This window comes from Aulonocara stuartgranti, assembly GCF_965226115.1.
Source record: "Aulonocara stuartgranti genome assembly, chromosome: 3".
In the NCBI taxonomy this organism is placed as follows: Eukaryota; Metazoa; Chordata; class Actinopteri; order Cichliformes; family Cichlidae; genus Aulonocara; species Aulonocara stuartgranti.
In genome coordinates this window covers 70,990,119-71,003,097 of record NC_138941.1, presented here as the reverse complement: position 1 = coordinate 71,003,097, position 12,979 = coordinate 70,990,119, and the positions used below count along the sequence as shown (strand labels likewise).

At 42.6% G+C, this 12,979-nt stretch overlaps 1 protein-coding gene across 1 annotated transcript; it reads left to right on the top strand.

Annotated features, from left to right (window-relative positions):
• Nucleotides 1-1,552: 1,552 nt before the first annotated feature.
• Nucleotides 1,553-3,634, top strand: LOC309693939 (nuclear factor 7, ovary-like). The gene has a single exon (XM_082513615.1). It carries the CDS (start codon nucleotides 1,805-1,807, stop codon nucleotides 3,200-3,202), a length of 1,398 nt encoding a protein of 465 aa, XP_082369741.1. The 5' UTR covers nucleotides 1,553-1,804; the 3' UTR covers nucleotides 3,203-3,634.
• Nucleotides 3,635-12,979: the final 9,345 nt, after the last annotated feature.

Below are 12,979 nucleotides of genomic sequence, written 5' to 3'. Positions count from 1 at the left end.
CAGGATGCAGGTTATTATTACTCTTTCCTGCTGGCACACCTGTCACACCTGAGAGTCAGCTAGAAACTTACAGTGACGTGGACATCATGCAAAGACTGCCAGACTCTGTAATACTGCAAATGATCAGTGACTCAGGTTAACAAAAAAGAAAGTAAGAGGAAATTTAATTCTATAAAACGTGAAAAATTCCACACACATGTAACTCACCACTGTGTGAAGATCACAGGGGAGAAATCGTTTCTCTGAGTCAGAGATGAGTGTCAGTAACACAGAAGTTGTCATGGTCCCCGCACCTCTCCAGCTGACAGCAGTCAGGCGCTTTGTTTTGTTTATTCTCCTCTCTCGCCTCTGCTCTCCCTTTCTCTCTCGTCCTCTCCCACTCTCTCTTTCTCCTGCCGGGGCGGAGCTCAGTATGGGCTCCTGCTCCTGGCCCACGCACCTGGAGATGATCAGCACACCTGCCGCTGATTATGAGAATTGGAGTCCTACTTAAGATGGCGAGTCTGCTCTACTCGTCGCTGGATCGTTGAGCCATCAGCGTCAGTCGTCCTGCACTCTGCAAAGTTTGTTCGTGAGTGCGTCCAGGAGACTAACTGTTTCTCTGTCTGTGTATAGATTTCCCCTGGACCTGTTTTCCCTGTGCACGGTGACTGAGCGTGAGCAAGAGTGATGGAGGAAAGAAGAGGAGCTGTGTGTGGTTACGAGGGCTTTATGGAAATCTCCCCTCCCTGGACTCCTGCCCCTTTCACTCCCGGACCCTGGAACCCTTTTTCCCAGACACCGTTGTGTGTGTGTGTGTGTGTGTGTGTGTGTGTGTGTGTGGAGAACACTGTAAATAAATTCACTTTTGATTTGAAGAAACTTGTGGTCTGCGCCTGAGTCCGCTCCACTAATCGTGACAGAAGTAAAACTCAGTGTCATGCAGTGACTTTTACACAACCAGATCAGATGAACCAGCTCACACTAAAACATTTTGCTGCACTCTTCACACTTATTTCTTTTCTTTCTGCTCTTTTATATATTTTGTAAAACCACAAAAAATATTTTATATCAGCAGCAAGTTTCCTCAAACTGCTGCATCACAGCTTTCATGCTCTGACCTGCATGTGAAATGAGATAAAAGCTCTTTATTAGTAACTTTTACAACTTCTGGCAGGTTAATGTGTGAACTTTGGAGTGAAACACACCCTTAGTTACAGGAAATAACACCACTGTCTGTAACTAAGTGAATCCACCTTAACACCACCTGTGTGTGTGTGACTGCATTACACTCCCACTGCTGGGAACCTGAACAAGAACCAGAACAAAGTCTAAAATAGAAGCTGACAAACAGCTGCACCACCGAGTGACACTTTATTTTATAAACTTCACAACAGGTTTCATGTTGTGACCTGTGGAGGTGAAAAGACACAAAACCTGTTTTACAGCTTTTGAGCTGCAGGCAGGATTGAAACACACCTTAGTTAAAAGTCAAACAGCAACATTTGTCTCCTCCCCTCACGTCACTCAAATGTGACAAACCAGGAAACAGGAAGTTCTTCGTCCTCAGTGCAGAGAGACGCACAGACGATCAGACTGAGCTCAGACCAAACTAGCAGCTTCCTCTGAGTGAGTCCAGCTACAGGAGAGAAAAGTGGAAAACTCCAACACTGCTGCTTCAAGCTGCTGACGCTCCACACACTGAATGTGAGTTTGAGCAAAAACACGACTCAAAGGACGTTTCAGTGAAGGTGGTAGAGGAGGGAGGGGAGCCAGGACTGACTGTACTTCCTGTCTGCTGTTTTCAGCTTCACTCACAGACTCAATGGCTTCCAGATCAGAGGAGGATCTCTGCTGTCCGGTCTGTCAGGAGGTCTTCAGAGATCCTGTTCTTCTGTCATGTAGCCACAGCTTCTGTAAAGACTGTCTGAAGAGATGGTGGAGAGAGAGACCAACACACGAGTGTCCAGTTTGTAAGAGAAGATCTTCAAGGAATGATCCACCTTTAAATCTGGCTTTAAAGAACCTGTGTGAGTCGTTCTTACAGGAGAGAGATCAGAGAGCTTCAGAGGCTCTCTGCAGTCTGCACTCTGAGAAACTCAAACTCTTCTGTCTGGACCATCAGCAGCCAGTGTGTCACATCTGCAGAGACTCAGAAAAACACACCAATCACAGATTCAGACCCATCGATGAAGCTGCACAACAACACAAGAAGGAACTTCAGGAAACTCTGGAGCCCTTAAAGAAGAAGTTAAAGGTTTGTGAAGAAGTTCAAGTGAAGTTTGATCAAACAGCAGAACACATTAAGGTCCAGGCCCGACACACAGAGAGGCAGATTAAGGAGCAGTTTAAGAAGCTTCAGCAGTTTCTAGCAGAGGAAGAGGAGGCCAGGCTGGCTGCACTGAGGGAGGAAGAGGAGCAGAAGAGTGGGATGATGAAGGAGAAGATGGAGGCTCTGAGCAGAGAGATAGCAGCTCTTTCAGACACAGTCAGAGCCACAGAGGAGGAGCTGAGAGCTGAAGACGTCTCATTCCTGCACAACTACAAGGCTGCAGTGGAAAGAGTCCAGCGCTGCCCCCTGCTGGATGATCCACAGCTGCCCTCAGGAGCTCTGATAGACCAGGCCAAACACCTGGGCAACCTGACCTTCAACATCTGGAACAACATGAAGGACATGGTCTCCTACACTCCTCTCATTCTGGACCCAAACACTGCTCATCCAAAACTCATCCTGTCTGAAGATCTGACCAGTGTGAGAGGAGGAGGAGAGAGGCAGCAGCTTCCTGATAATCCAGAGAGGTTTGATTATTACATCTCTGTCCTGGGCTCTGAGGGCTTTAACTCAGGGACTCACAGCTGGGATGTTGAAGTTGGAGACAGTACATGGTGGAGACTGGGTGTGTTAGCAGAGTCTGTGCAGAGGAAGGGAATCATGCTGCCTGGATTTTGGAGAATATGGTTTGATGAAGGTAAATACTCAGCACTCTCACCATCAGCTGGTGTCACTGCTCTCTCAGTTCAGAAGAAGCTCCAGAGGATCAGAGTGAATCTGGACTGGAACAGAGGAAAGCTGTCGTTCTCTGATCCTGATACTAACACACACATACACACCTTCACACACACTTTCACTCACAGGATGTTTCCAATCATTGGCACTATTGATGGTGGTAAAGTGAAGGTGTGTCCGTTGAAGGTGTCAGTGTCAGTGCAGCAGATGAGTTGAGGATGATGATGTTTCTAATGTTGTTTCCTGTCAGTGAGTTGAAGCTGTTAAACTGCAGCTGTCCTCCTGCTGCCTCGTTGTTCCAAAGCTCTTTGTTTCTCTTTTAGTTTCACTCTTTCTTTCTGTTTCTGCTGTCCACCTTTTCACATGGAAAATCATTTCACTGTTTCTCACTGAATGACTCCCCAAACTAGATTTGAAATTCTATCAAGTTTCTAATCATTACAAGTGATTCATGTTTCTATTTGATGTGTAAATGGAGATGATTTAGTTTGCTGGGATATGGACTGACATGTGTTGAATGGGAGGAGCAGTTTGTTGTTGTCTTCTTGTCTGTTTATGACAACAATAAATATGTTGTTGAAACAATGATTCATGTTTAACTCCATATATGAAATGTTTCTGATCTTTGAATTCTGTTTGATTAAAGACTTTCTTCATGACACAAATGAGATTTCAGTGTATTAATAGAATTAAATAAGCTCAGAGTTGAAAGGCTGGAGTATTATGTACGTGCTTCACTGTCAGGATCTTCAGGGGGATTCAAAGGGAAACATCAAACTGCTGTAATGAGATAAACTAGTTGGGCTGAACACACTTATCTGTAGTTTGTCTCCATCCAGGATCATCAGAATATAATGAACATGTGTGAAGAGCCACAAAATGCTGCTGCCCTCTCAGCATGATGAGCTCCAGCCTTTGTTAGCAGGACAACAGGAAACATGAGACAACTTTCAGAGACAGTAACCAACTGTGGCCACAAGATGGCAGCAGCTGATCTGAGATCCTTTATTGGACAGAAGGACTCTGCTCTGTGACATCATCAGAGAGACGGCCTTCACTCTGATAGATCTGACGTCATGTCTGCACTGCGATGATGAAAGCTGATAAACACATTGTTATTGATCCATGAAATCACCTCTGTCCTCTCAAGTGTAGCTGTTTACAGAGCTGAAGAAGTCCTTCATCATCAAAACAGACAAACATGTATTTCCTGTATTAAGTGACGTCATCCTCACTCTGACCTCTTACATACATTCTGTTCAGTTTTCCTGCTGTAAGAAATAAACTGTGTGAAAATAGAAATGCAGGGAAACATCCATTAATTGAACAAAGTCCAAAGAAATAAACTTGGACTGTTTTTTGAAGTCTAAATAAAATGTGAATAAACTTTATAGATACATTTGAAACCAGCTACTCTGTGACTTTACACACTCACACAGTAACAGAGCTGATTCCTGATTGGAGCAGCACAGAGTTAGACTTCTTTTCTGGCTGTGGATTGGTTCGTCAGGATTTCCCCCTTTACAGGTTTAAAAACAATCTCTGTTTTTACATTTTTTGACCTCCTTCTTGTGTCTAAAGGTGAAGCAGCACCAGCCTCCTCTGATCCTCATGTTGTAGCTCTGTGTGTCCAGCAGGGGGCAGAACACCTCCAAACTGTGCCAGCAGCTCTCACTGTGAGCTCAGACGTTTGTGGACACTCAGTTTGTTTGAACATAGTAAATAATCAGAGCTTCTCACACTGTTTATGGGGACACCACCTGCCCGAGGGTGTACTGTGTCAGAGAGGTGGTGTATGGTGCTGGGTGTAGTCTCTCTGCTGGTTCACAGTTTTTACTGAGGAGCTGTGTTCATGTCAGGAAGGTTTCGTCTGATCACTGTGGTGCAGTTTGGTTTACTCTGTTTCTGAGTGTTTGTAGGATCAGTCTCTGCAGGTCACCTGATACCTGGCAGTGAAGTGTTTATGAATCAGCTCCGTCAGATTTAATCCAACAGAATAACATGTAAAACACTCCAGGGCTTTTACTCTGAAACTTTCTCCAGAGCTGTCTGGAGTTTTCTTACATTAAAATATTCTGGGATTACCAGACTGTCCACATCATGTGTCCTACCAAAACTTTCATCCACAAATATACCCTGACATTAAACCCAAATAGATCTGAGAGCGAGTCATTAGTATCAGTACTGTGTGTGTGTGTGTGTGTGTGTGTGTGTGTGTGTGTGTGTGTGTGTGTGTGTGTGTGTGAGAGAGATATTCAGGTAACTTACTGGGTTACTGCACATGCTCACACCTTTTCAGCACAACAGGTGCAGTTTGGTGTTTTACTGCCTCCTGCTGGAACAATGATGGCAGCTCTCAAGACTTTATTGGTTATTGTCATTTCGTGTTACACAGCCTGAAACGAAATACTGTTCCTCAGCAGCCTCTACAGTGCAATAACCAATATATTTTAAAAAGAATAAATACAGTTTAAAGGGAATAAGTTTAAAAAAGAGCAGCAAAAAAGGCATAAATAGCTTAAAATCTAAGTTCTAAAAAAAACCTCCAGTTTTTATTAATATTTTATTATTTATCAAATTATTATAAACTAAAAATATTTTTTACGTGATAAACGACTTCAGTGCTTCGTCCATGACCTCCTGAAGGTAAAGGGCCCAAAGAGCCAATCAGCAGCTCTGAAACAGGAAATATGACTCATGGAGAAGTTCACAACAGTTTCAGCTGCCAGTTGTACTCATCACCATGGAGACTGTCTCCATGGTGGAGGCAGAGTGACAGTGTTGTAGATGCTGCATTTTGAAGCCTCAGTGTTTATGTTGTGCCCTTAAACAGGGGAAATAGTGAGGAGAGGTGAAAGAGCGGCACAGACACGCAGCTCTCACTCTCACTCGTCTGTATTGAGTGAAGGAGGAAGCGCGCGAACCCACCTACTGGAGCCCTGAGGCATTAACAATGGATCGACGCACAATCAACCCAGGCAAAACTTTCACTACTTATCTCCCTCTATATTCCCACTGCATATTCTATTCGAAAACAGTCAAAGCAACAAATAAAACATTAATAAGGGCATGACATGAAATGTAAGGAACAGAGATGTACAACTTCAAAACTAATCAAATTTATGATCCACCACATTTATATTTTTGTTCACAGCCATGTACACATCAAACTCTCATCTTTCTGTCCAAAAACAAAACAAAAAGATTCCCTGTAAATTTGACCTTTTCCTTCAACTGTCCATTATAGCGTGGTCTTCCTACTTATCTTGACACAATACTCAGTCGCGTTGCCTGCTGCAAACTTAAAAGAAGTCTGACGAATGAAGTGACTGTGAGTGTGTCTGACGTCACGGTGTGTGTGAAAAGGTATCCAGCTGGGGCAGACATGATTCTGCAGGTCACCTGCCCAGTGGACAAAAAGAAATAAAATAGTTGTGTGGATGATATATGAATGATAATACGAAGAGCGTTTTGTGTCTCTCAGCCTGAAACAACTGTAATGCCACTTTCTGTTTTGGAGAAAGGACAGTTAAAAAAAGATGTGTGTTGTTTTAAGCAGTGATGAGAATAATGAAGATGTGATGAGAGAGCAACACAAAAGTATAAGTACAGGGATGATGCTCTTTACAGGAAGGGTCAGAGCAGACTCTACCTGCTGAGGCGGCTGAGGTCATTTGGAGTCCAGGGAGCGCTTTTAAAGACCTTCTATGACTCTGTGGTGGCATCTGTCATTTTTTACAGTGTGGTATGTTGGAGCAGCAGTTTATCTCCCACCCCATGCATGTAGATGTTGCTGAACTGCAGAGCTGCTTCAGTGACAGACTGCTGCATCCTCGATGCATGAAGGAGCGTTTCCACAGGTCCTTCCTCCCTGCAGCTGTCAGACTGTACAATCTGAACTGCTCCCAACAAACACAGATGTTTACATCAGCGCTGTATCGTGCACTGTTTTATCAACCGATTCACACTACAACCAGGGTTGCCTCTTATCTGTATTTAATTTTATTTAATTTAACAACAGTATGGTACTCAGTTTTTGGTAACCATTGTCCTTCATGTAAATATGTAAGAATTGTGTATGTTTCTGTTCTGTGTCATGTGTACTGTTTGTTTGTATATGTGTTTTCTTGCTGCTGTTACACCCAAGTTTCCCCTTGTGGGACAATTAAATTGATATAACAACACTCGTGGTAAAGTTGTGGACTGGAAGAATACCTGACCAAGATTATCTTGCAATGTTTTGCAGCCGCCAGTCAAGCCGGTAGATAAATGTCTGTGATTGTCGCAGGTGGCTGTGTGGCTGGCAGGAGCTCTTTCCTATCAGTTTGTCCCCACCTTCACCTATGGTCACGAGCTTTGGGTAATAACCAAAAGAATCCGATTCTGGATATGAACTGCAACTCTCTTTACATTGGCCTTTCCTCCACCCTTCTCGTTAGATTGCAGACTGTCCAGAATGCGGCGGCACGCCTTTTGACAGGTAGCAGGAAGTTTTCTTCCATCACTCCTGTTCTTGCTGGCTTGCACTGGCTTCCAATTAAATACCGTATTCAATTTAAAATATTACTTTTCACCTACAAAACCATTAATAACTTTGCGCCGAGCTACCTCAATGAGCTTCTCAGGTTACACACTCCTGTCAGAGCACTTAGCTCTGCTACCCAAATTCTTCTGGAGCAACCTCGTTCTCGGCTGAAGTCTCGCAGTGACCGCGCGTTTGCTGTAGCTGCCCCGGTCTTATGGAACAACCTTCCTGTCGCTATCCGGGCGTCTGACTCTATGCCACTGTTTAAATCACGGCTTAAGACTTATTTCTTTAATCTTGCCTTTCCACCCAGTTAACACTTGTGTGCGCTGGTACATTTTTTATGCTTGTGAACTACTTTTATATCTTATGATGGTTTTTATAATTGATACGTGCCAGGTCCTTTCTCTTTTCCCTCCCATCTCCCTTTTCCTATTTTATTTTTGTCAAGCACCTTGGTATACCCTTGTTTTTTTAGTGTGCTTTATAAATAAAGTTTATTTATTTATTTATTATTTGTTGCTGTTTAAGTTTGTCAATTTCAGACCTCTGTCTCTGAAGTTCAACGTTCTGCATTTCCAGGTCTTTCAGTTTTGCGACATGGTCTGACAGAAAAGAACATAAATAAGTCAATATGAATTTTATTTATCTGCATCATTTGAATCTTTTCATTTTTAGTAGGTTAGATTATTGAATAAATAATGAATAAATAATAAAAAAAAAAAATTAATGAGAAACGTTAGTGATAGATTCATGAAGTGACATTGATATCTCTGTAACAGGGGCTCATATGAAGGTTTCCTCATGCTGTCATTTTTCTCACTACCTGACATCATACTCTACCTTTATTCTCTTGTTTTAAGGTCCTGATTTCCACTTTCTGTTCAGCCACTGAGGCAGTCAGCTCTCTGAGCACAGCATGGATTTCCTGTGGACAGGGTTGTTGGTTTGAAATCTGCTGGTCAAGAATTTCATTATCTGCCTCTGTCTGATTTGTGGAAACAGAGCAGACCAGAAGCAACAGCGAGAAAAACAGCGTGATCTCCATTCTGTCAGTGAAAACTCAACAGTATCTGTGTGTCATCTGCAAACCTGACTGACTTTTATATTACACAGTACAGAGGGGAGGTCACTGTAGCATTAGATTCAACCTTATTCTAGTGAATCAGTGACTAATGTAATCTTTATGACTTCAGATGCAGTACAAGGAGAAGAACAAGTGAGTATCAATGATTGTCAACTGATAGTAAAACATGAGCATGTGTGTTTCCACCAACTGACCAGAGCTTAGAGGACAAATATCAAAATGTGTGCTCAGATACAGATGTTTAAGCAGCTGTGAAAGAACATATCTGGAAGTTTTTGGCACTGAGGAAGTAATTGCCTTTGATTATGGAATTCCTCTAATAACTCAGAGCAAAAATACTCTAAGCGACAAAATGCATAAAGTAATCTTTACAACTTTTACAAGGTACAAGACTACAAAGAGATAAACAAGTGAATGTCAATGATTATCAGCCGTTCATAAAATTAATCAGCACGTGTTGTTTTAGAAAATCCAATGTGAATGTAGGAACCATGAAGGTCACTGACATGGTATAACTTGAAGATGAACTTCTACTCTTCATGTGTAACATGACACTTGGTTGACCACCCTTCCCACTCCAGTTCAATAAAACCACAGCTGTCCTTTTTTGTTTCTTTCTTCTCTGACCACTTAGGTGAGAAAGCTAGTGTTCAATGCTTTTCAGAGAATGAATTAATCTCTGACCCTTCCACTCCAAGCACTCCTCCAGATGCAGTGAACAGTCTTATAAGCAATACAAGAGCATGCTGAAGAGTCTTGGTTGCTAAATACAGCAAAAGTATTCGGCCCCCTTGAACTTTTCCACATTTTGTCACATTACAGCCACAAACATGAATCAATTTTATTGGAATTCCACGTGAAAGACCAACACAAAGTGGTGACCACGTGAGAAGTGGAACGGAAATCATACATGATTCCAAACATTTTTTACAAATAACTGCAAAGTGGGGTGTGCGTAATTATTCAGCCCCCTTTGGTCTGAGTGCAGTCAGTTGCCCATAGACGTTGCCTGATGAGTGCTAATGACTAAATAGAGTGCACCTGTGTATAATCTAATGTCAGTACAAATACAGCTGCTCTGTGACGGCCTCAGAGAGACGGCCTTCACTCTGATAGATCTGACGTCATGTCTGCACTGCGATGATGAAAGCTGATAAACACATTGTTATTGATCCATGAAATCACCTCTGTCCTCTCAAGTGTAGCTGTTTACAGAGCTGAAGAAGTCCTTCATCATCAAAACAGACAAACATGTATTTCCTGTATTAAGTGACGTCATCCTCACTCTGACCTCTTACATACATTCTGTTCAGTTTTCCTGCTGTAAGAAATAAACTGTGTGAAAATAGAAATGCAGGGAAACATCCATTAATTGAACAAAGTCCAAAGAAATAAACTTGGACTGTTTTTTGAAGTCTAAATAAAATGTGAATAAACTTTATAGATACATTTGAAACCAGCTACTCTGTGACTTTACACACTCACACAGTAACAGAGCTGATTCCTGATTGGAGCAGCACAGAGTTAGTCTTCTTTTCTGGCTGTGGATTGGTTCGTCAGGATTTCCCCCTTTACAGGTTTAAAAACAATCTCTGTTTTTACATTTTTTGACCTCCTTCTTGTGTCTAAAGGTGAAGCAGCACCAGCCTCCTCTGATCCTCATGTTGTAGCTCTGTGTGTCCAGCAGGGGGCAGAACACCTCCAAACTGTGCCAGCAGCTCTCACTGTGAGCTCAGACGTTTGTGGACACTCAGTTTGTTTGAACATAGTAAATAATCAGAGCTTCTCACACTGTTTATGGGGACACCACCTGCCCGAGGGTGTACTGTGTCAGAGAGGTGGTGTATGGTGCTGGGTGTAGTCTCTCTGCTGGTTCACAGTTTTTACTGAGGAGCTGTGTTCATGTCAGGAAGGTTTCGTCTGATCACTGTGGTGCAGTTTGGTTTACTCTGTTTCTGAGTGTTTGTAGGATCAGTCTCTGCAGGTCACCTGATACCTGGCAGTGAAGTGTTTATGAATCAGCTCCGTCAGATTTAATCCAACAGAATAACATGTAAAACACTCCAGGGCTTTTACTCTGAAACTTTCTCCAGAGCTGTCTGGAGTTTTCTTACATTAAAATATTCTGGGATTACCAGACTGTCCACATCATGTGTCCTACCAAAACGTTCATCCACAAATATACCCTGACATTAAACCCAAATAGATCTGAGAGCGAGTCATTAGTGTGTGTGTGTGTGTGTGTGTGTGTGTGTGTGTGTGTGTGTGTGTGTGTGTGAGAGAGATATTCAGGTAACTTACTGGGTTACTGCACATGCTCACAACTTTTCAGCACAACAGGTGCAGTTTGGTGTTTTACTGCTGTAAGAAACTCCATTCTGGGTTTCTCTGAGGCTTTCATCATCAGAGTTCATCCTTTAACCTATAACAAAATTAAAATATTCTCAAGCTTTTTTTAAGTTTATTCTTTTGTGCAGCAGTTTTATAGGCAGACAACAAGTTTCAGTTTCAGACCCTGCCCACTGGGTGGGGCTGTGTCCTTCGACAGTTGGAATCCTTTGTTCTACAGATGCATTCTCAAGTCCTATAAATCTTATACAGAGGTCTCCTACATCCTGAGTTCTGACACACCCAGATGGTCTTAACATAAACATCTTCTGCAAGGGAGTGATAGGCAAAAGAGTGATTTGTTGGTGTTTTCCCTCCAACCTTAGCATCTACTTTCACACCATAAATCTTGAGTTGACAAGGCAAGAGAAAATAACGGTTAACATAAAGAGCCTTGTTAAGTCACAGAATCTTCCCTTCAGTCGTTGCATGGATCAGGGATTTATTCTGTCCCTGGGCTGGGATCCATGTGGGGGTCTCAGCCGAGTTCCCCTTTTTTTCCTTTGCAGAGAGCCTTTCCGACCTCCTAGGCTCTTCCGCTACAGCACACACCAGGTTTCGCCTTTCCCTTTTAGTCGGACCGCGTGGGAGGTCCTGGTTTCCGATCTGTACAAGGGAGAGGCTGAGAGAGACAAACTTTCTGATAGTTATTATTCAGCATTTCTACCAAATTGTAAACATAGTCGGACAATCGCTTTCAGTAACGCTGTTCCCCTCTGGATCTTTGTGTGTGTGTGTGTGTGTGTGTGTTCAGGATCCAGCAGATGTTTGTGAGGTACATTTTGGAAGAGCTGGATAAACATCGTCTAACTTTTCTTTGCTCTCCAGTATCATTGCAGGAAAATGCAGGTTTTATTAAAACTGTGACAATTTAACACTCAATCCCAAAAACAGACTTGACATGTTTCCATGAAGACTGCTTCATAAATCAACAGCTCTGAAAATCCATTAAAAACAGTAATGTAGAACATGATCGCTCTCACTCTGTGTCTCTAAAAAACCCAGCAAACTGGTGATCACTTCAACAAAATGGGCATAGTTTATGGCTTTATCAGCTGCAACACCATGTGGCACCTGGATCCCCACCCTGCAGGCCCTACGTGTCTGACCTCCAAGCCTTGTTGCCATATGTCCCTCTGAGGTGCTTGTGCAGTAGCAGTAGCTGTACTAGTAGAACAAGAAGTAGTGGCAGTAAGAGTACTAGTATTGTGCAACAACCAGGCTTCACGAGCAGTCACTCTTCTGGCTTACAAATGGTGAAAACATGTCATATGCACATGCCACACTCTTAACTGTAAATCAGAAATTTTGAGAGGCGAATTTGAAAAGCAGTTTAAAATTCTGACCAGAGGCGGAGCCAGACATTTGAAACACCCGGGGCTTAGCCCTAAAGGGTAGTATGCATGTGGGTTTTGTTTTTTTTTGTTTGTTTTTTGTTTGTTTTGGGGTTTTTTTTTTTTGGGGGGGGGGGGGGGGGGGGGGGGGTTAGAAATGACTGAAAGATTAATTGGCTCTGTTTTGAGTTTTGTTCAAAAAAGAATGACTTCATATCGGGAAAAATATATATCACATGTGCAGGACACCTTAAACTAGTTTTTTAATTAAGCAGCAAGGCAGAACAAAATCAGGGCTGCATCAAGACACGAGGACTAAACCTCAATTCAACCAGACCCAGAACTGATCCAGAATTAAAACAGGACTACAACAGTTCAAAACCAGGACTACTGAGGACTTAACCAAGACAGAACCACAATCAGAACTAGATGATAGTAGAACTAAAAATCATCATAGACCTGCACTACACTTATTTTTTAATTCTACCAAAGTACAATATTTAGATTCAGAAAATTTTATATCCGAGGTTCGACTAGCTGCCCTTTGTCTCCGGTTCTGTTCATAATTTTTATGGACAGGATTTCTAGGCGCAGCCAAGTGGCGGAGGGCTTTCACTTTGGTGGCCTCAGAATCTCATCTCTGATATTTGCGGATGATG